Source organism: Phalangium opilio, unplaced genomic scaffold (genome assembly GCF_054372755.1).
Source record: "Phalangium opilio isolate 3A_F unplaced genomic scaffold, DU_Popi_V2 ptg000037l_1, whole genome shotgun sequence".
NCBI lineage: Eukaryota > Metazoa > Arthropoda > Arachnida > Opiliones > Phalangiidae > Phalangium > Phalangium opilio.
In genome coordinates, this window is record NW_028324160.1 from 93,615 (window position 1) to 118,694 (window position 25,080).

General features: G+C 38.1%; 1 protein-coding gene across 1 annotated transcript; it reads left to right on the plus strand.

Moving 5' to 3' along the window:
• The first annotated feature begins 15,524 nt into the window (after positions 1–15,524).
• Positions 15,525–17,788, plus strand: LOC149682823 (ATP-binding cassette sub-family C member 1-like). The gene is made up of 3 exons (XM_089871172.1): positions 15,525–15,533; positions 15,796–16,607; positions 17,713–17,788. The coding sequence occupies exons 1-3, from the start codon at positions 15,525–15,527 to the stop codon at positions 17,786–17,788; spliced, it is 897 nt and encodes a 298-aa protein (XP_089727298.1).
• Positions 17,789–25,080: the final 7,292 nt, after the last annotated feature.

Genomic DNA, 25,080 nt, shown 5'->3' on the forward strand with positions numbered 1-25,080 from the left:
TTTATGAAAGAAGAATTGAAGAAAAAAAACCAAGACCCGGCAGCAATCGATTCTAGAATGGATCGGACATTCATTAATCGTGCCAAGGCAATTCAGAATGGAGCTGAGATAAAAGATATGTTAGATATGTATCCAGCACTTCAAAATGCTCGGCAGGTATATTTTGCCATATGAATAATTTAAAGCTATAGGTCTCATTACATAATATTACTTCAGATCGACCTGGAATTCCAGCGAATTTCGAAGTGCGCGAATGGCGCTGAAGAAAGTATTTCGAAAGGTCTTCTCATGTATGCTGAGAAGATTTGGGTCTTAGCTTCTAATAAGATTAAGACGAAAGAAGTTCAGATTGAAATTATGAATGCATGCAGAGTACAAGACACAGAGAAAGGGAAAAAGGGTAAATATACTACAAATATTAGTTCAACTGCATTGTTTTCTCATGGAAAATTTCTCTTTGAAAACTATCAGATAACTATGGTTATGCGTTTTTTTCAGATACAAGACGAATTGGAGCTTTGCTCCTTATTCCGAGTCTAGTAAATGAAAATTACAAAAACATTTTTTGTGCTGAGCAAGTAGGTTGTATGTATGTTTGATGAGCGCTTCTTTTGGAATGTCTGTAAATATCTCCAATTTGTAAAGATTTCCAGACCCTCCGCCAGTGGCGCTTATCAAATAAAATGCTAAATTCTAACTATAAATTTATATATAAAATTATAATTATTATCGTTATTATTGCTTTTGGAGTTACATTTTTTGGATTTACTTTAATTTCATCTTATATCTCTAGGACATTGGATCGATGCAGGTTGGCCCCATGATTGTCTATAGTGGAAGCCGTATAATAACCAGCAAAAATTTGTCTTTATACGTTGACAAAGTAAAGATTGTAGAGTGTTGCGATTTGTTTTCAGCTATAGTACTTTACTTTTCCAGCTTTTGGATTTTTCACATCCCGTATAATGCGAATGCTTTAGCTAAAACTCTTTCTGTTATAGAGAATTTATTCATAGGAATCACCCATACCACATTGTTAAAACCAACCAAAGAGTTGGTTGAGGCTATTTGTAAAGAATAACTTTTGAGATTATTAATGAGATAAACTATATGGCGTGCAAAGATAAAATCTGGAAATGTATTTTCAATATCAATGCTTTAATATCTCTCTATAAAATAAAAGAAACAATTCTATACCATGAAATGTTTTCGAATAAATTTCTATTAGCTCTACCCCAATTGCTGCCAATGGGGTAACAAAGCGGCTTGAAATGGGGTAACAAAGCGGCTTGAAATGGGGTAACAAAGCGGCTTGAAATGGGGTAACAAAGCGGCTTGAAATGGGGTAACAAAGCGGCTTGAAATGGGGTAACAAAGCGGCTTGAAATGGGGTAACAAAGCGGCTTGAAATGGGGTAACAAAGCGGCTTGAAATGGGGTAACAAAGCGGCTTGAAATGGAGTAACAAAGGGGCTTGAAATGGAGTAACAAAGGGGCTTGAAATGGAGTAACAAAGGGGCTTGAAATGGAGTAACAAAGGGGCTTGAAATGGAGTAACAAAGGGGCTTGAAATGGAGTAACGAAGGGGCTTGAAATGGAGTAACAAAGGGGATTGAAATGGAGTAACAAAGGGGATTGAAATGGAGTAACAAAGGGGATTGAAATGGAGTAACAAAGGGGCTTGAAATGGAGTAACAAAGGGGATTGAAATGGAGTAACAAAGGGGCTTGAAATGGGGTAAGAAAGTGGCTTGAAATGGGGTTCCAAAGTGGCTTGAAATGGGGTAAGAACGCCGATTGAAATGGAGTAAGAAAGCTGATTGAAATGGGGTAAGAACGCGGATTGAAATGGGGAACAAAAAGTGGCTTGAAGAAGAGGTAAATAGGTACTTTAAATGGTGTACAAGGTGCGTTTTACACCACGAAAGTGGTACTCAATATAGTAACCGTAACACCTATTTTACTCCATTTGGTATAGTAAAGTGACACAAGAGGTGTGAATTTGCGAGCTTTTAACACGATTATATTCATAAAAACAGGCATATGGTATTAAAATAAGGCAAGTAGGGACTTGAAACGGTATGTTAAAAGGTGTTAAATACAGTATAAGTGCAATACATTTAGAGTCTTAACTCTATGTAAGGTGTAATTTTGCACTTTTCTAACAACATGAAGGCAAACAAAGTTTAATATATAAGGCAGGATGTTTTTAAAATAGTGTCAATTGGACCTTAAAATGGTGTTTGATCGTTTGATTTCTTCTGCGTTGTTGAATGAAATGGGTTTAAAGACAATAAATTACAAACTATATTAACTCCTTTCAAATACTTGCTGGATTATAATGTGAAAGATGTAATTGCACATGCTTGTAACACCATTAAAGTTGGAAAATTAGTCGAATTCTCTTGAAATGGGTGTAATAGATAGGGTTAATGGTGTTAAATATACTAAATCTCGCACTAAATTAACACCTACCTAATTCCATATTTGGTCGTAACTTTTTCTATTACGAGTTATTTGACATACTTTTAACACCATTAGTAATATTAAAAGTCCGGAATTTGTTCATAAAAATATGTTAAAAAGGACTCTTAATGGTGCCTATATGCCAAATGTTTCCTTCTTATTTGAAAATAATATTTGTACATGGTGTGAAATAATCTCACAAATGGTGTTGAATTGCACCTTAAATGGTGTCATATTTGGCACCGATAAAAACAGCATATATGGTGTTACAATACACCATTATTTTTTACAGTGTAGGATTACGCCTACCTTGTTGGGATTGATTTGGCTGAGGACCTGAGAAATTGTGTTGGGAACTAACATAACCGTTTTCATTCCCTATTCTATTACTGTTACTACTTGACCGCGAAACTTCATAGCGCTGGTTACCGTTACGGTAGCCATTGCTGTTACCATTACTTCTATGGAAAGAACTTTGACGGGGAGGGGGGTTTGTTCTAGCCCTACAATGGCTTTGGTAGTGCCCTGGCTCTCCACAATAAAGACATATGATGCCGTGGCCAGTGTCGGAATTAGCGGGCGGCTTATTACGCGTACTTTCGGGGACGGAAGGACGTTCATTTCCGCGGCGCGGGTTAGATGCTTGTTCAACCAGCGTGGCCGCGGACACTAACTCTCGTACTGAAGTAAATTTTGAGGTTGCGAGAGCCTTTCGGAGGTCCTGACATAAATTTCTCCGAATAATTCGGATTTGAGCTGAGAGGGGAAGCGGTTCTATCAATTTACGCATTAATCCCTGTATAGCCTCAACGTAATTAGCTGTCTTCTCACTAGCGCCTTGCGTTCTATTATCTATGCGTTCTAGAATTACGTCATCACTAACGCTAGGTTGAAATTCCCCGGTTAGCGCGGCTGAAAAATCATCGAAATTCGCAAAAGCGGGTTGCGTAACAAACCATTCAAAAGCGCTACCTGTTAGCATTGTAGGTAGCCAATGTTTCAAAAACACATTCTCGGGGCAATCACGTGATAAGCGTACTTGCCGCGCTTTTTGAAGAAATTCTTTTGTATTACAATCGGTTAAACTACCTGAAAATGTAGGGGGCGATACTGTGGGTACCCAACTATTTGAGGCTGTTGAGGGGGGTTTGCAGGGTTTTGTGGCTGATTAAGGCCTGCGGCGATAAACTGGTTTAGCTGCTGGGTCAATTGAGACACCTGCGCTTGAAGAGCGCGAATAGTAGCAGCGTCATTCGCCCCTCCTTGACCTCCATTTTGTGCATTGTTATCTACTGGCATCTTTGCTATAGGATTTTCTAGCCTTTCACTACGATTTACCTGCCTACTTAACCTAGCACTAGTTTGTAAAGCCTTGTTTAAAGAATAACAGTTTTCGCAACAATACAATCTACCAAGCTGAGGGTTACAAGATTTGCAGAACTCGGTATTCATAAATTTTACGGGAATTATGGGTCAGAGAAAAACAAATTGGGTATTTCAAGAAAAATAAATAAAATTGAGTATTCAACAAAAAACAAAAACAAATGGATCAATTAAAGTGACCAAGGCGAGAAACTGAGGTTAATCTTATAATTGGGGTTTTCGTAAATATAACGTGACCGGCACCAACCGAAACGCACACGATTACAAACGATTAATTGATTAAGAGTTAACCTTACTTAAATTTCTATTACTTAAGTCCTTCTGGACATTAACTTTTACGTTTCGAAACTTTTTTAAAAAAAATTTGCCACTAATGGACATTACGGGGAGTTTAATTTTAAGGGGATATAGATATTTATTTTGCCAGTTCGATTCATTTAAATCCCGGACCAGGACCCCCAAAATGTGACACTCTTTTAGACAAACTTTAAATACAAGTAATAAGTAATATAAGGGGAATGGATTGGTTCTTCAATTCTGTTAATCAATTGTCTAGGGGATATTTACGGTAGGAAAAGTGTCAGCATTTAAGATACACAAAAGTCATGGAACTGGCAATAATCAATTTTAATTCAACACTTAAAAGAAATTAACTAACTTAACATAAAAATCATTACTTGGCTATAGCTAAACATAAACACAAATGAAATACTTATTAAACCTAAACATAAACACAAATTAACTAATTCGCTAACTAAACATAAGAATCATATTACTGTGGGTTGGCTGGTTCCCATTAATTAATTTAATTTAGTACGGTACCGTATTTGTGGAGTCCGTTGGTTTCGATGTCGTAACGACGGCACTCGATCACTTCCATTAGCACGTATTCGCGCACTTTTCACAGTCCGCTTCTTCATTGGCGGGAACATCGGCTTGACCGTAAGGGTACCCGCTTTTTAAAAATTAGGCCCAGAGAGCTATAATTCTCGTACGCACTTATACACACACTTCTCTTCTTCTGTTTGTCACCAAGGAGCTGGTCCTCGTTCACCTCTTTGCCGAAGAGGGTATGGACGAATCGTTCACCTTTTTGGGTAGAGCCCATGGAAAGTTTTCTTGATATTGGGCTTTCAACCCTTGGAAAGTTTTAAGGATGTTGAACCCTCGGCTTTACTTTGCACGTGTTTCAAAGATTGTCGAAGGGAACCAGCGCATTGGGAAAACCAGCCATTGTAATTTATACATGCATCTTATTCGTAACCAAGACCTTTTGTTAGCCTATCTAAAAATATCTATTTTAAAGTTTAAAGAGATATTGAACGTACACTAAATTTAAAGGGGTACTGAACATATTGTTATAAGAAGGTGAAGTCATTTTCTGAAATCCACCAGAAGCAAACTACCCCTGCAACAAAAATCAACTGCGGGGAGAGTACTGAATTTTAAATAGCTGGACGGTGTTTTGGATAACCTGATTTGTGACCTTAGACCGTACCCTACAGTGCGAAATGTCCGCCCAGATAAGTGTCTTGCTATCCCAGTATCTACGCACGTTTACTACGGTTGATTGCAAAATACACTTAATGGATACGAAATCGGTAAGCTAATGGACAAGAAATTTGCAATCAAACGGTCATATAATCAGCAGGAGAATGAACACGAAATTGGTAGTCTAGAGGACACGAAATTTGCAATGAAACGGTCAGAAAATCGGCAAGTGGATGGGAGCGAAATCAACTGGTAAACGGTTATGAAATTGCAAGGTGAATAGACGCAAAAACGGCTTGCGGATGGACACCATTACGGCTGGTGAATGGACACGACATCGGCTGGCGAATAACAACGATATCGGCTGGCGAATAAACACGATATCGGCTGGCGAATGAACACGATATCGGCTGGTGAGTGGACACGATATCGGCTGGTGAATGGACACGATATCGGCTCGTAAATGGAAACGATATCGGCTGGTAAATGGAAACGATATCGGCTGTTAAATGGACACGATATCGGCTGGTAAATGGACACGATATCGGCTGGTAAATGGACACGATATCTACTGCCAAATGGACAGGATATCGGCTGGCAAATGGACAACATATGGGATTGCGAATGGACACGACATCGCCTGACCAATGGACAAGATAGTGGATAGCGAATGGACACGATATCGGCTGGTAAACGGACAGTTCCAAACTTTTCGATCGAAACCATATTTGGGAGGTCCCATTGGACCGAATTCCCGCACTTTTGGCGACTTTCGAAAAGTGTTAAATAGCTTCAAAAGACTGCACTTATCGAAAGTGTTCATTGCTATTTAATCTCTAATAATAACAGATTAGCAAAGAGTTATATTTTCATTCGATTTGAAGGCCTATGTAATTATAAGGGAATGGTGAAATAAGCCATAATCCGTAACATTTTCTTTGATATTATTGTAAAATTATGCTTATAAAGACAAATTTATATTAAAATCTGGTTAAATTAACATTTTACAGTTAGTTGTTGAAATATAATGGATTTTTAAAGAAAAGTGTGCTTGTAGTTCAAATTTACATCAGCAGAATCGTGGAACTTTAGTGGAGAATAAGTTTCGATATTATTTAGGTTTTCTTAACTTTTAACTCAACCGAAATCCTACACCTTGGGAAGTTCACGAAGAGTGTGGGAGTCGTGAGCTGCTAGTAATCTGTCACCATGGAGTATTATTAAAGGAAACCACACAATTCCGTAAACTTTTATCATTAAAATAAAATAACAGAAGTTTACAATGAAAAATGGAACAAATTGAAAAAGTAGAACGGTGACATGATATAGATACAATCCAACAAACTCGACGAAGTTGGAGCCTCAAAAGTTGAGAAGTCTAAATTGAGCACGCGCGAAACTTAATATATCGTAACTAGTGGACTGTCTGATTAGAGTACTAAAATAAGGAAGTCTCAGACTTATTATGGGAAAGCCAGGGGAATGTCTCATTACAAGATAAGGGACTGATATAATGAATAAAAAAAACCCATGACACCTACAAAATCAAATAACAATACTTTATAATGGATATCAGGTACTGAAATGTAGCGAAGCCAGCGGACAGACCGCCGGCTTCTTTATAAGAAGTCTCGCATTTTCAGTTTTAGACTGGTTATGAGACAGTCCGCCGGCTTCTCTACATTAAGTCTCGCATTTTCAGTTATAGTCTTGCTATGAGACAGTCCGCCGCCTTCTCGCGTTTTCAGCTTTAGTCTGGTTATGAGAGAGTACACCGGCTTCTTAAGCCTATATTATATAAAAAAGGACTTGGTTTGCCCAAGCCTAAAAACAAAACGATAAGAGTTTTTTCCAGTTGACTGAAGCGCGGATATTTTATTTTTCTATATAATTTTAAAGACAATCTGTATTTTACTACTCTTTAATTCAATCTCCTGATTTTACTGGTAATGGATTTATTTCCTATAAATTAATTGAAATAAAATATTACTTATCTCAGATTTTTCAACAACAATTCCATTTTCTTAAAAATTTTATCATGAAAAATCTGAGATAAGTAATATTTTATTTCAATTAATTTATAGGAAATAAATCCATTACCAGTAAAATCAGGAGATTGAATTAAAGAGTAGTAAAATACAGATTGTCTTTAAAATTATATAGAAAAATAAAATATCCGCGCTTCAGTCAACTGGAAAAAACTCTTATCGTTTTGTTTTTAGGCTTGGGCAAACCAAGTCCTTTTTTATATAATATCTGTTCCTTCAGTCTTTATTTGTATTAATCTATTATAAAATAATATTTGCCTGAAATGCGAAATTTTTCACTTCTAGGACGAGGTTAAAAATGGTTCTACACTTCTACTAATTCTTATATGATACGGCTCACAATTCGTTTTATAACCCGAGCTAGATAGCCAACTTCAAATAAAACCTGCCACGATTTTTAAACTATCAAAGCCGTATCTTTTACAGTCCATTTTACGATTGCAATTATCCATGACATTGCGTGCACTGCCCTTGTACGTTTACAGTGATTGGCACCGTGGACAGTTATTTTAATTAAAATACCTAGGCCACAGGTCCAGTTTTAAAAATATCCTTATTTCCAACACTGATCCATCTATCCTTCCAGCTTTTACAATCACCCATTGCATAGACTCACTCAATAGTCTGCCTAAGCATGGATTTATAATAGAAGCTTACGCTTCCTGGATATTTCACTCACCTTAAAACGCGCACAACATTTATTCCTCGTCTGAAATAGTACCAGCCTGGCACGCGCGTTTGTGACGTAGAATTTGAGGTAAATTCAGAGGGGGTTTGAAGTTTTTCACGTGATCCAGTTCTAATTTTGAGTAGCGCGCGCGAAATTATTTTTAGAAAAAAGTTTGCCTCAATTTCTACGTCATCAGCCCCCAGTCCCCACCCGCGCGAATTTTTGTGACATAAATGTGTTAAAAATCAAAATGCCTTACTGAAGGCTACAGGGAAATATCCATGAAGCGTAAGCTTCTATTATAAATTCATGGCCTAAGTAAGGCAACTTAAGCCTTGGTCGAAACTAAAATCTAAAATATAAATTAAAAAGGTATCTTAAGTATAGAATTTCAACCGAGACACATAATTAAACGAAAATTAGACCCGCCAGAGAAGTTTTTAATAAATATAGTGTTATATTTATTGAAAAATATCAAGTTAAAGTTTCAAGGCGGTGAAATGGCAAATTAGCGTCGTCTACTGTAGAGTAACGAACAATTAGCGTCGTCTGCTGTAGAATAATCTTTTGAGGTACTTACGTTTTTAATTAAATTAACATACTTAGACTTAATTAAATTTGATGAAACTTGAAAAAGGCACACCTTGAATAGTTACTTGTTAATTTAAAAGTATTCCGAAAGCTAACTTCCATGTAGTTTTTAAATGATTCGATGTACAGGAGCACCAAAAACCCCATGTTATTCCTATGGGAAAATCGGCAAAAATCTGTGAATTTTCATTTAACATTACGGGAGGGTGTGGGATCTTATCTAGAAGGGCCTACCGGCCCTCTAGAATTAAGTCTCGCATTTTCAGTTATAGTCTAGCTATGAGACAGTCCGCCGGCTTCTCTATATTAAGTCTCGAATTTTCAGTTTTAGTCTAGTTATGAGAGAGTACACCGGCTTCTCTATATTAAGTCTCGCACGAGGGGGAAACCACTATGAAAATTTTGTACACCTGATTTCAGATTTCAAATGACTTCAATTGAACTATCATAGACTTCATTTGACTTCAAAGACTTCACTAACTGTATTTGATTTCAAAGACTTCACTAACTGTATTTGATTTCAAATGACTTCAATAAAACTTATAAAGACTTCAAGAGACTTCAATATAATTTATAAAGACTTCAAGAGACTTCAATATAATTTATAAAGACTTCAAGAGACTTCAATATAATTTATAACGACTTCAAGAGATTTCAATATAATTTATAAAGACTTCAAGTGACTTCAATATAATTTATAGACTTCAATATGACTTCAACATAATTTATAGACTTCAATATAGTTTGTAAAGATATCAAGTGACTTCAACATAATTTAAAGACTTCAAGTGACTTCAATATAATATGTGAAGACTTCTAGTGACTTCAACAGAATTTATAGACTAAAGCCAATTTCTATTTTTTCTCAAGACTTCATTAAATTGCAATAATTGAAAAGTATCTATGTATTTTGCAATTAAGTACTATGGTGCAGAGCAACCAAAAGCAAATATCAATGCCGAATTATATGGCGCAGATACAAGCCCGAATAGTTTTGGTCCTTTTGATCGCCGCTTATGTCTCACTCGCAAGAATTCTGCGCCGGGAAAAATATGATCACGTGATCGGTCGCCATTTACGGAAAGATTTTTTTATGGCATAGCTAACTCGATCACGTTCGTGAGCGCGTGGGCTGTGTTTTTGTAGGTGATTATCGTCTGATTCATACTCGGATTCATGGCTCAGAGAACTAGATGGCGCAATTTTTAAATAGGCAGCTTTTATGTCGTATTGTCTGACTTTTTATTATTTTCTTACACGTTTCGAAATTAAGGTTCCCAATTTAGTTAAATAATAGTTTATTAAGCCAATAGGTGATTATATAAAGTATTTAGTCTTGTGGTACTTGAAATCGTCATCACGCCGTGATTTTTTACGTGACTTGACACGTGATTTATAGTTAAGCCGTGGATAAAGAATGCACGAGAGGAAATTTGTTTTCAAACTATCCTACAACATGAAAACAAATTTCCTCATGCGCTTTCTTTATCCATGATCTTATGATTCTGAGCGCGATCGCCATTTCTCCAGACTAGATACGTCACTCGATAGTGACGATTTGTTATGTTTTTCAATTAATTTCCTTCTTTATGTATTTACCTATAAAACTTAGTCACAAATAAAAATATATCGTTTACGAATATTCTTTGAAAACGGTATGATTAGCCGCCGACAATAAGTCCAAAAAGGCAAAAAATTCTGGGGGAAAGTGTCTGGCACGAGGGTCTGGTTGCATTGCACCCCCCAAAACGGCTGAAAATTGAGTGACCTCTGTAGAGGAGGCGTTACTCCAAAACGGACCAAGACTCTTGAAAATAATAGTTGTAGAAGAGGAAATTTCCAGCTACGATTTTTCAAAAAAAAACCGCAAACCTTAAATAATACTATCGTATTCTTTGACTGACATAAGCTGTGTAGCTTGACCGTAAACATTAGAAGTAAAGTGCGAAAGAACCAAAGTAAGCTTATCACTGGTGTATGTATTGTGCCAAACCTATTGACCCAATCTTTAAGAAACGAAATGCGAGAAAAAAATTCATATGCAAGGAACTTCATGAGACTTGAATAGATTTGAAACGGAATTTCAATAGACTTCATGACATTTTCAACGGATTTCCTTGAGGCTTCCAAGAGACTTCGAGAGATTTCCAAGAGACTTCGCATGACTTCAAGCGATTTCCAAGGGACTTCGTATGACTTCAAGAGATTTCCAAGAGACTTCATCAACTTCGAGAGATTTCAAGGGGACTTCATCAACTTCGAGAGATTTCAAGGGGACTTCGTATGACTTCAGTTTTAGTGTGGTTATGATACAGTCCGCCGGCTTCTATATATTAAGTCTCGCATTTTCAGTTATAGTCTGGTTATGAGAGAGTACACCGGGTTTTCTAGCCTATATTAAGTATCGCATTTTCAGTTTTAGTCTAGCTATGAGACAGTCCGCCGGTTTCTCTATATTAAGTCTCGCATTTTCAGTTTTAGTCTGGTTATGAGAGAGTACACCGGCTTTTCTAGCCTATATTAAGTCTCGCATTTTCAGTTTTAGTCTTGTTAGGAGACAGTCCGCCGGCTTCTATATATCAAGTCTCGCATTTTCAGCGGACTGTCTCATAACCAGACTAAAACTGAAAATGCGAGCAGTGGCGCCGCCAGGATTTTTTACAGATAGGCTAAGGAAGATTTTGGGGGCCCCTTATATAATTTCAAGAGAAAAATTTAGTTGCACTGCGTCGTCAATATTAAATTAACAACTATTTTATATCATATTATCAGGAATGTTTGATGGCGGAAACATATGGCGAGGCCTTAGTTTTTTTTTTAAAGTGTAGCGCCTCCCCCATCGTCAGCTTAGCCATCTCTTGAAGGCGGTAAATGTCTAGTCGTTTCAAACTATAGGCACCGAGCGGATACAGGGTGAAGTTAGCAGAAGAATTTCCACTTTTTTGGCAGCCAATGAAAATATTTAAGCGGGAAATAATTGTATTTCGTCAGTCTATGACGTCGCTAATATAAAATAAGCCACGCCTGATGTTTCCAAGATCATTTCACGCCTATTATGATTTGACCTTAGCCATTCCAACTCCCCTTCATTCATTCCTGATATTATTCATATAGAGAAGTTTAATATATTAAAGTTCAGTATTATCAGACATAATATTATTTAAACTATAGTTTGCGAAAATCAAAATCCACCGAGTCAGAGAGAGAAGGAGATTTTCAGTTAAGCCCCCAATGAGGTCATTGTGCACTGTCGATGTGGTGAGGAAAAGGGAAATCGGTTTACCAAAACCTGTCTGACCTCGAAATTTTACGGGACCAGAAGAAGGTTAGGTAAAGAGCGAGAAACAAACAAGATGACCCAGGGGCTGGGTTCATAATTTTAGCCACATCGTAACGAATAGAAAATTTCAGTGAATAGCCCCTCGACGCGCTACCTTTTAGTGTGATACGAATGTGTTAACGCACTTCTCATTTTGTAGAATATTGTAAAAATCAGATGTCAAAGGGTTCATCATCCGTGTAAAACTTTGTCGAAAGTAAATTGCCTTGTAGGCCTAGATCAAAATATTGCAATAATGGTATTTTTAATATTATGGGAACCTAATTTCGGGGCCCCTCTGAAATTTACGGGTAGGCTGTAGCCTACCCAGCCTACCCTCTGGCGGCGCCACTGACAAAAAGGAGCAAAAATGCTACGAATTTTCAACACGAAGGTTTCGTTGTGTACAGTTACAAGTAGAATTTACGAAAGAAATTTCGTGACTTGTTCAATGGTCTCATTTGAAGAGCTCCAAGCTCTGACCTGCAACCAACTCCCAGATTATCAAAGATCAAAAGCGATTACCCCTCACTAGAAAAGAATTCCGTGTTTAACAACGACATTTAACAAATTAGAGTGATAATGATTAATTACTTATGACAGTCGACTGAAATCGAGTTCCTACCTAAGTAAAAGGTATCCAACGACAAAAACAATGCAGGGAACTATGAATAATGGTAAAAATATTGCAGTTCCTATTGGGTAAACAACTAAGAGAATCAATCCCCAATTGGTTAGATTTATTATTCCCGGTAATTGCTGGTCGAGGGCGTCGAAATCTTGGGAAAAACGATTGAGTATCCTTCCAACGGGGGTCGTGTCGAAGAAGGACACGGGAGAACGAGATACGCTATCGAGAATTTTCCCATGTAGATAGTTTGCCGCTCGAAGACAGCGAAAGACGTTGATGATTACGGCCAGAGATCCCGAAAAGGATTGGCCTAGACCTAGAACCACTAAAACCGTTATACGGTTTGCCTTTAAGCCTGGGTTTGCTTTAAAATCTTCTTTGGAGTCCGCGCACCACAGAGACAGCCAGTACATTGACGCGAAATTGAGGACAATACAACTGGTGTCTGCTACTTCGAGGAAACCACACCATATCAAACCGTAGGCTTTAAAATATGGTTTGTATTGCGATATGGATATATGCAATGCGAAATAACATTATCAGGAAGAAAAATGTGTATAGAGAAAATTAGTTCCCTAGATGCAAAGAAAATCCAAACTCCCCTCGTGTATTAAAGAGCACATACGTTTCCTTCTTTGAGCGTCTCTTTAGTCATGAGTTTTGCATCATCTTCACCCGAGATTTTTCCTTGCGATGAAAGATGAGATCTCTCAATTTTGCTATTTAACGCGCTACAAAAATTGCATTACCAAAATTCATAAATTAGCAAAGCGTGTAAAACCATGGTGTTTGTATCTTAAGAGGAACAGTAAGAGAGCCAGTTTTAAGCCCCCGCGAACCAATCACAGTCTCAGATAAAATTCAAGGTCAATTTTGAAAATAACGCTCACCTATACAGTCTTTAGAAGAGGTATTTCTATGGGTGCTAACATAATCTGTCGGTAAGCCACGTGTGCCTTTTGATAGTGGCGAACATATCGGTGGTCGCGCTTCGAAGCATTGATAGAACTAATCTCCGAAATGGGGCGGTAACCTCTCAGTTCGGTATATAATATCCAATTTCAAATTTTATGGTCTTGACCTTCGGCTACTCCCAGCCAGTCGCTCGAGCTGATCGAGACGCGGGGAGAGACAAACTGTACAGTGAAAGGCTAGCACTAACCGTTCCTCTTACAATACAGCCTCCATGGTTCAACTTGAATAAATCAATGAAATTAAGAGCTATCACTATCCATAAAGACAATCAGCCCGGTTATTTTGTACAGTACCATGGTTAACTTCCATGACTTCTTTTTCGCTTTTCCACTACGCGCTAGAGGTTGAAAGTGTAGATATAACTCGAAATTTACTCACAAGGATTCCTCTTTATTCTCGACGCTCACGTCACTCATGTGTTGCGCGAAATAATCTCTGGCCATTCCTTGACGACTCATGATTTCGTCATAGGTTCCCCAACTTCCCCTCTCGATGATTCTTCCGTTATTCATGAAGAAGATCTTGTCTACTTCACCGATGAAGCTCAAATTGTGCGTCACCAAAACTCTCGTCTGTAACAAATTGAAAAGCTACTTGTCAAGCGAGCAAGGAACTAACAAACAAAAGCAGCTTTAATGAAATCAGGTTGTATAGATTCATATTGCTATTTATTTCACAGTAAAGAAACGAATTACTTTCCGGGTAGTCCTGATTCAACTACTATTGGGATTTAAACGAAACAACATATCGACATCATATGGTCACTTAGCGCTTTCATAGTAAATATAAGAGTAGTGTTATTTACATTATTATTAATTATAGTCTGTCAAACGAAAGAAGAGCCCTGAGAAATTTGTCCAAATTGGTGTCGCCACCATCGACCCCATAGTACTTTATCAACTTGTTTTGTTTTGTCAATAGTCGTCTGTAATATAGTCTGCTATAAACAGACAGGCTTAATCGCAATAAAACCAATACATTTTGCAATATATATTTAATATGTTTATGTTTCATGGTTTTTTACGATCATCGAGTATTAAAGAATATAAAACAAAATTAACGACAAGACACCAGTTTTATCTTTGTTGAACTAGCATTGCAATATATTTTAATGACATAAGTTAAAGTACTTGTCATATAGCAGACTATATTACAGACGACTATTGACAAAACAAAACAAGTTGATAAAGTACTATGGGGTCGATGGTGGCGACACCAATTTGGACAAATTTCTCAGGGCTCTTCTTTCGTTTGACAGACTATAGCTGCCACCTTTTCCAAAAAGTTCTCCTATTAATTATCTGCCACCTTTTCCAAAATATTCTCCTATTAATTAGCTGCCACCTTTTCCAAAACATTCTCCTATTAATTAGCTGCCATCTTTTCCAAAATATTCTCCTATTAATTAGCTGCCACATTTTCCAAAATATTTGCATTATTGCTTATAAATTGTTCGTGCTAAGAGGCGGGCTTTTAATACTCATATAAGTAATCTTCTTACCTCCAAGCAAGGTTGGGTTGGGTTGGGCTAGGTTTGGTTAGGTTAAGTTTGCTTTGGTTCGGTTAAATTTGGCTGGTTAAAAAATGCTGAAGGGGTGATATTTTTTTTCAAAACGAGACTTTCGTGTTCAGAGACCAATTTGTCTCGAGACCCATTTGCCCCAAGACCCTATTGTCTCGAGATCAAATTGTACCGGGACCAATTTTTCTCGAGACCAAAGTGACCCGAGACCCATTTGTCCCAAGACCTTATTGTCTCGAGACCCAGTTGTCCTGAGACCAATTTGACCCTATCCAATTTGTCCCAAGACCAAATCGGCGAGACCAAAACGGCGATACCAAATCGGCGAGACCATAACGGCGAGACCAAATTGTCGCGTACCGGACTATTTGCACTTCAATAGTATAAGGTCAGGTTAGGTTTCATTGATTGAACCGAAATAGTATTAAGTATGGCTATGGTTGGTTTTTTTAACCGCCAATAGTATAGTACACCCTTCACTGAGAGTATACTTTTCATAAAGCCTAAGAACTTATCAAAATTAACACTAGTTTCCGTCTTACGAGGTTTCACATTATATATTTATCCACATCCACTTAGAGTACATTGTTTAATGCTGACAGACTAGGAAGAAATGGGTTTGAATTTTAAAACTTTTTAAACTACGACAATTATTTACCCTCTACAATCTGTGTAAAAAATTTTCTATTTTTAAATCACAGCTTCTAAGCCTGGTCAAATTGTTTATTGTTGGAACTACTGGTTTGGAATACAATATTGTATCTATAGAAAGAGTAGACGAATGCTGCCATTTGCAGTCAGAAGCCGAGTGGGAGAAAGCAGACACTCAACCGCAAGCCGACTGGCCTCAACGAGGAGAAATAGTATTCCACGACTATAGCACCAACTATCGAGAAGGATTGGATTTGGTTTTAAAGGACATAGATGTCAGGTTCGAGGCCGGAGAGAAGGTGGGCGTTGTGGGGCGGACTGGCGCGGGAAGGTCGTCTCTGACGCTGGCGCTCTTTCGTCTCATCGAGGGGGTGCGGGGTCAAATCGTTATAGACGGAGTGGAGGTGGAGGGATTGGGCTTGTCCGACTTGGGATTGGGCTTGTCCGACTTGGGATTGGGCTTGTCCGACTTGAGATCGCGGCTGACCATCATCCCCCAAGAGCCCATCATCTTCTCGGGCACGTTCAGACTCAACCTGGATCCGTTCGGACAACAAGACGACCAGGCACTGTGGGCTGCCCTGGAAAACTCGCACCTGAAGTCCTTGGTAGCGTCACTCGAGGAGGGACTGGATCACCCCTTGGCCGAAGGAGGGACGAATCTGAGCGTCGGCGAGCGTCAGTTGGTCTGCTTGGCTCGCGCCTTGTTGAGGAAAACCAAGATTCTAATATTGTATGAAGCTACGGCCTTGGTCGACATGGACACCGACGATCTCATTCAAGAGACCATCAGGAAGGAATTTTCCGACTCCACCATCATTACCATCGTGCACAGAATAAGCACCATTTTAGACTACGACAAGTAAGTACATCTTCCAATTGAACATTAGTAATGCATTATGTAATATGTTTTCTTTTAACTCTTCATAGGGTGATAGTTCTTGATCAGGGCTAAATTGCGGAATTCGACTCTCTGCATACTCTTTTGAAGAATGATCAATCAATGTTCTACAATTTGGTCAAAGATGCCAATCTATTCTAGAACATCTGTTTTGACTTTTGCAATAAATGTTATACAAAGACTGTCTAATGAACAACCTACATAATTTTTTAAAGCATTGCATTTATATGTACTACGGTTAAGCATTCTAATTTGTGTTTTACGTTTGCTCGATATGTTTCAAGCGAGAGAGGGGATTATGGTATTGCCTAATAGTTGGTTTAACAAAAAAACCTGATGGTCTTGACCATCTTTTTGGAATGTTGCTTCGTCTCTAAGTCATGTGACCAAGATGTATTAGCAGAGTAGCATTTCCGTTTCCAAAAAATATTGCTTTTATTTGTCTTAGCCTTGGCCGTCTAATTGTTGGAAGGCTCCACATCAAGCTAGAGAGATAATCTTCATAACCTAATTATAATACTAAATTAAACACCGATATTTTCCATAAGTATGACACTATCTTCCTATTTAGTTTGTGCTAACAGTACACTAACAAACTTATGGAACACATCTTATGAACTTATAGTAGAACATATAAATACAGAAAAAATTCTTTAAAAATTAGAATACAACAAAAACAAATTTTGCACCCTCAATACAAAAATCAAAGCGATAAGCTATATATTACAAGATTTGTTGATGTGTCACGTTTCATAGATGACGGGAAATTTCAATTTTAAGCATTGATGGCTGAAAGATGTAAAATTTCAATTATACCAAGACTATTTTGAAGCGTGGTTGATTCTAATCGAATTGAGTCAGACCTTATAAAAATTCGACAAGTAAAGCCTTCTCCTACGAATTCGTTTCTTTGCAAGGGCTATTTTAGTTTTTTTGTCAAACATACGTTCCTGCGAAAACGCTTGCTGTCCATGCGTAGCAATAGAGATGATGCTACCAGCGAGTAGGATTATTAAAGGGAAATATATTGATGAAATTCGTAATGGTTTCAATTGGCTTTCTGCAGGCGTTTAGAACAGGAACTTCCGACAATCTTCAAACGACCAATGCTGGTCTGTAGCGTCTTTAAGAAATATTCCTGATCCAAAGTATCTTAACGAACTGAAAATATATATTGTACAAATTAATAAAAATACAGTACAAATCGACCATATCCTTAAAGGGAATGAGAAGCTTCGTTTGAAAAACCTCTGATTTATATAATAAAAGATAGAATTCATTTCTGTCAATTCAAAAATATCAAGCTTTTAATTCTCCCATTTCTGGTTATTTGGCAATATGCATTTGAAAACACTTCATTTGAAATTATTTTAAATCCTCTTTTTATGAAAGGCTAAAACGTTTCCCGTAGGCTGACGTCACATATATATTTTTCACGTGAGATGGTATGACTCTCTCCGCTATCAGACCCAGAGTTTAGACTGGCGAGAAGCTCGAGACGCGTATAGAATTCCCGCGCTTTTTTTCTTCAGGTCATAGTGATGTCATCAAACTGCCGAACAAGCTCGACAAGACGAAAGTATTGATGTATCGAAACTGAGTTTTCGTGATTTTTCAATGGATTTTTAAAATAGAAACTTTGGTAAAATTATATTAAAAACTTGATATTTTGAAAGTAGAGACTTGAAAGTGTAATATAATACCACTTTCGTGGTAAAATATGATTTGAAATTGTAAATTCGCATTCCCTTTTAGTCTTTAAGAATTTGAATTAGCTGTGATGGTTTGAACCTTTCATATAACTTCAATATATGGATTACTATCCTTCGACTATAACTGCAATGCATAATACTCTCCATAAGTGTGGGTGTGCATTACAAGCCTATTACATCGGCATTGTCCATGCGAGATATATTGGATTACTATACATTGGGATTCTGTTCAATGGGAGTATACCATGAATTATAGCCTAACCAAATCCAGTAGCGTCGCTAGGGTTTGAAATTTGGGGGGGGGGGCTAAATCTGGGCAAACTAGTTATTATAAAAATTGAATAAAAAAAATTGCATAATTAATTCATTGGATAATGTGTAGACCTTTAAAACTATCCGTAAATTTGTGTCAACGTGAAATTATTCGTATTTTAAAGATATACAACCTTTTATTGATAAAAATGGAACCGATTATGAAGGATTTTCACTCGTCTTAAGTTTATTTTTAGTTTTGTTTAGCTTTTAGTCCACACTATTGGGACTACTTTCGAAAGAACATGAACCATTTTACTTGTCTCCATCTGTTCTTTTCTTCAAAATTGTACTGTTTGATATTGAAATTCATCTCTGCAGAGATGAAACTTAACGAATCTATCATTATAATTTTTTATACTGTATATTGCTATAGAATTTTAGGATGCTAACAGCAATTTTTGGTAGGGTTTACGGATATTTTTTAGGGGGGGGGCTAAGTATGGAATTTGGGGGGCTATAGCCCCCCCCCAAAAAAAAGGCCTAGCGACGCCACTGACCAAATCTAACCTATCTGACACTGGATAGGAGGAGTATAGCGCTGCATTTTTGAATACGGCATAGCATAAGCATATCAAACCACCCGTAAGCGTGAATTCACAATAAGACCACCGGTAATCACCATTGTACAAGGGCGCCAGAGAGAAATTTGAGATTCTACGCCACCTAGAGGAAAAACGAAGCAATTCTCTCCTTCCTGATTCCCCCTACCACCTTATAAACCGGAAATCTAAGCAGTCGTCTGCTTCTGCAATAAATGGCAGTGCCAGTAATCGGTTTCGTACGGCCTTTTAAGACTTAAGTTGTTTGTTTAAGATTAGGAACAGCAAATTTTCTTGCATTTTTAAAGAAAAGGGGAAAAACTCTTAGTGATCAGCGTACACAGTACAACTGGTTTCTTATGAATAGGATAAGAACAAAAGATTAAAGTGTAGGTTGCCGCATGCGTTTATTACGCGAACTTCAAAATCCACGTTTTAGCCATAGAGATACACGAGGAACAGTTGAGAGTCACTTTTGTGACGGTTTTAAGCCATTCGCCCCTTCGCATGTATGATGGGGTGAAAGACTGGTAGCGCCCCTACACGCGGCGAAGGTAAACTAAAAATACGTTTTCAAAAATTCAGAAATTGCAACTTGGATTTCTCGCGCCATAGCTCGCGCTTTAGTTTTTTATTTAATAACTCCTTCGGCCTTCGCTCGTCGATAGGAAGGCGCCACCAGTCATTCACCCTATCACACATGCGAAGGAGGAGAAGCGAAAAATCCCTCACAAAAACGTTCAAGGACCCCTTTCCCCAATAGTTTGTCTAGGCCTTAATAGTGTTATAATGTCTATGGTTTTAGCCCCACTAGCAGACGACATTGTTTGTTATGATTACAAGTATTAATAGAGGTAGAGCTTATAATAGGTAAGTTTAAGATATATATTAATCCTTGTATTTATTCCCAAGCTTCCGGTAGCATCCCTTGCGCGATTTGAAAAAAAGTTTCCCTTTTGTGCCACCAGGAAGACTTGTGTCGCGAGTTTAACCTAGACAATGCCTGTGGCTAATTCCTCGCCGATTCACGCTTACGGGTGGTTTGATTTGCTTATGGGCATAGCTATATCCAGCGCTCAAATAATCCAAATTTGGGAAAAGGTTTCCCCAAAATCTAATCGCCTATTTTGCATGGGTTGACAAAGTTTTACGTTTAGCCGTCTCTCTAAGTGTGTCACATGGCGAAGCTATTTGAAAATGGCCGGTTTCGCTTAACTTTCCTACCCAGGAGCAGTGGCGTAGGAACGGGGGGGGGTACAAGGGTACATTGTACTCCCCTAAAATTTTACTAGGGCGCCTAAATTGGACAGAAAGGGCGCCAAGTTTATAATCAAAGGGCGCCAAAATTATACTGAAGTAAAAAAAGAGGTGAATAGACCATTTCGGTATTTCGCGCAGCGCCATTCCCCGTCGTAGCGGTGGAGAAAAGAGTCCGTCTTTGGTGAGGCATAAAAAGGCTTATTCAGCTTATCAAAGACAGCTTCGCAAATTTGGGGCGCTACAGCCCATTCACGCCTGTGTGAAAATAAAGCGGACTCGGAGAAGTTGTTTTAAAGGCAATGACAGCAAGAAAGTTGCACGACGAAACCCCGTCTTTTCCCGGAACTTTGCAACTTTATTCTCATGCTTCTTTTTTCGCAGGCCACTAACGCTTCGGCAGAAAGAACAATCTTGATATTGAAGCTTTTGAAAACGTACGTACGGCAGGACCCCCAGAGGTCTATAAATCCTATAAAAAGTCCTATTCTAAGAGAGCGATAGCTCTCTTAGATAAGACTTCATACTGCTCTTAATGTATAAGGAGGGTTTTTTGTTTGGATGTAACTTTTTTTGTATTGTTTCAACTGTTTTGAAAATATTCCACAGAACTACAATTCGGGCCCTCAATATGTGGTTAAAATTTCAAAAAGATCCACCCATTAGTTAATTTTATAAAAAATAAAGTTGCTAAGGGTGGTTTTCATTTTCATAAAATGATTCAGCCCTTTTGGTGAAAAAGTTAAATTTTCCCATAGAAATAACATGGAGTTTTTCTCAAATTTAGCCATTTTGTGGCCACCCTTTTGAAATGAAATATTCGTTTGTTACGTTTGGGAACGGTTTTATATCAAAATATAAACCTTTTTCTAGGACCATATTTAAGGTTTTTGAGAAAAATTAAGTTTAAGTGCTAAATTTCATGTTTTTTTAATCATGCTTTGACTTACGTTGTTGCACCCTATATGTCATACTGTTGGACTTACGGCGTTTTACCGTGGATAAAACCGAGGAGAAAGCCGCTCTTGCACATACGCTGTTTTACCGCGGACTTTTATCTAATTTTACTCTCTTTCGTTGCAAAAACTAAATGATTTTAGGTAATTAAGCTAGACTAACGATTACATGTAATTAAGCTAGATTAACGATTACAGGTAATTAAGCTAGATTAACGATTACAGTTAATTAAGCTAGATTAACGATTACAGGTAATTAAGCTAGATTAACGATTACGGGTAATTAAGCTAGATTAACGATGGCGGGTAATTAAGCTAGATTAACGGTGGCGGGTAATTAAGCTAGATTAACGGTGGCGGGTAATTAAGCTAGATTACCGGTGGCGAGTAATTAAGCTAGATTACCGGTGGCGGGTAATTAAGCTAGATTACCGGTGGCGGGTAATTAAGCTAGATTACCGGTGGCGGGTAATTAAGCTAGATTACCGGTGGCGGGTAATTAAGCTAGATTACCGATGGCGGGTAATTAAGCTAGATTACCGATGGCGGGTAATTAGGGACCGTCCATAAACTACGTCACACTCTTATGGGGGGGAGGGGGTTTCTAAATTTGTGACGGTCCGTGACAAGGGGGAGGGTGGGGTTCTTCTATGCGTGACGTCACATTTAGCATTGATTTTGTTACGAAGTCAGTACGAGGCCGATTGGCTCTCTTATGTTATAGAAGAGGGAAAGACAACATTACATAGTCCACCGTTACAATAATTTACCAAAATTGTTATTCCATCATCGCTTAAATAGTAGAAACTTTAACCAATTTTCTACTATTTACACCTTTTTATAGCCAATTTAAATAGCGCATTTAAAATAAACAGCTTAAACTCTCTTATGTCTCTGTTTATTCGCCCCTATTATTTTTGAGGATGAATCAAATCCCCCTGCCGATTGAAATGGTTTTAGTTTCTTTGTCAAATTTTCTAAATCTCAAGCTCGATTAGTCTGTTTTCGGTGACTGTGTCGAAACCTAAAAAGTGTGCCCCTTTAACTAAGCTTTATGGAACTTTTTTGAAGCTTATAACAAGTTGGGAAAACCAAAATATTACCTCTCCGAGTCGGGGAAAAGACGACTCAATATCGAAATACTAGACCAACATTTTTTCGCTTTGTTTTGTCTAACGAGGCTTATGTCATTGAAACGTTTTCTCTACATTGTCAAAATATATAATCATCCACTAATTCTAGGTTTCAAATCATTACTTACAAAGAATATATAAGTTCTATGTTAAATTTTATTCTCTGATGCATACCACTAGCTTTGCCTTATATAACGTTTAATTCGGAATAAAATCTGTAAGACACGATTTCCATTAGAACATACCTTTACGAGAAGATCTTGTTTCCTTTCTAACGAAAAACTGAACTTTCCTTATCAGTTTTTCAAGGTTATAGAACTGAAAGGGTTTCTTTTACCTTAGCGTTTATCTCGGTAATTTTAAAGTTCACTTTCAAATCATAAATCTTTATTTAATCTCTAGTCTCCCTAATTAACAAAACATGAAATGTCCTAAACGTATCTCTAATTTTCATTACTACCAATTTATGCAAAACTACTAATGGCTAATTCGAACCAAAAAAAACCACTCGAACGTCTAAAACAAGGTTCTGAGAAAACCCACTTATGTTTAGTAAGTCGACAGAATTAATTATAATAAAATATTTATTGACTGTGCTCATCAAGTGTCCAATATAAACTGACTACAAAGTAGCTAGCTCCTTTATGAGGAAACCTCGTTATTCGCTATAGGTGGCGCGCACTAGTGGAATAGATCAGGGTATACTAGTGGCGAGACTAACAATATATGATAATGTTATTAAGAGTATATAGGAAGAGTATATATCAAGTGTATTACGAAAGTGTATAACAGGAGTATATAACATCTTTCATTCTTTAAAAAATTAAGTATTACGAAAACGTTTTGGATTGAAAATATTAGTTCTTGTTCGGGTTGACCTTGGTTGTTGTGTACTTGCTGTAAATGTGTAAATGGTGCTCGTGGGCTGGGTATGGCGGATACAGAAATTGTCTTGGGAAATGGGGAAGTTCCCGGAGAAATTCGAGTAGCGCTGTTCGGGTGTTGTCCAGCGTCTGAGCAGTCGTCATGCCAGAAGGACTTAAAGTCCTAATGTTTGATATTGATGTTGTACGTGGCGGTTCGAGTTTACGCGGTGTAATTACAACCACTATTTGCTTTTGGTCTGGTCTTGACGTTTGAAGTGTAGTAGGAGATCGGATCTGTTTTGCTGAAATCGGTGAATGAGTTTGAGTTGTTAAGACTGACGTTTGATTTTGCAAGGGTCGTGGTGTTGGAGATGTGTTCTGCGTTGCCGAGGGCGGTGAAAACATTTGAGTTGTTGAAATTGAAGTTTGTTTTTGTATGGGTGGTGGTAATCTTCCTAGTCTGACTCTTGAAGTGGCTCGGTAAGTATTGGCCGCAGGATCGGGTAGATTGGTTAAATTTTGCCGCAAATGCTTAACACAATTGTCCTCCACCTGTTGTACTTCTTGTGCCGTGTTGGGGTCAGCGTAGTCGCTTTGAGGTACTGAACGGAGTAGGTGTGTCGGACGTATTTGGTAGTGAATTCTTCGCAATGTTTTTCCGTCATTTATCTTCAGGATAGACGACAAGGGCTCTTTGCTTTCGTGTAGTACTTCTGCAGGTTTCCATTACCGTGGTCCGACATGGTAATATACTGGTCTCCCGGCCTTTAGGGTTTCAGGTATCGTGCGGTGCGCGTGATTTTGACGTTTAATCATTGGGTTTTTTAATCCAGTAAGGTTTGCGAATATGACAAGTTGAGAAGTGCGTTCGAAGTGTTTGTTTTGTTTATAGTTTACGGTGTTCTGGTTCGGCGTCCTTTTAACATCTCGCTGGGTGACGGTAGCTTTCCAATGGGCCTCCAACGATATTCCATAAGAACATACCGTAGGTCACGACCTTCCTGTTGCGCTTTGATTGCCAGGTTTTTTTAATGTTTGTATGGTTCGTTCAGTCATACCGTTGCTTTTTAAGAATGATATGCGCTGGATGTTACGTGTTCTACTGCCCATTGTTGAAGTAAACCCTTGAAAAAGCTCGAGTTAAAGGGAGGACCATTATCAGACACCAATTTCTGCGGAGCACCATATCGACAGAATTGTGGATTTAGGAACTTTATTATCGCTTTATCATTAGTGCTTCGTAACTCTTGAGCTTCTACGCATTTGGAGTAATAGTCAACTAGAATGATCAGATTTGTATTATTGATGTGGAAGAGATCCGCACCAACAGTGTGCGAGGGTAGCTGAGGTATATCGTGAGACGTAAGCGCATAGCGTGTTGGAACGGTCCCTTTTTTCGGCAAGTTGTACAGTTCTGGACATACTTTGTGATGTCTCTTTTCATTTGTGGCCAGTAGAGATACAGCTTGGCTTTAGATAGGCACGCGGTTATTCCTTGATGAACCGAGTGAATTTGGGTCATGACATCACGGCGGAGCACTTCGAAACGTAAAGCGCATCCCCTCGGTAAATTAGGCCTTCTGATGCATGAAGTTCTTCTTTTATCGCCCAGAACGGCTTTAACTCGCTGTGTAATTTTTCGCATGCAGATCGCCA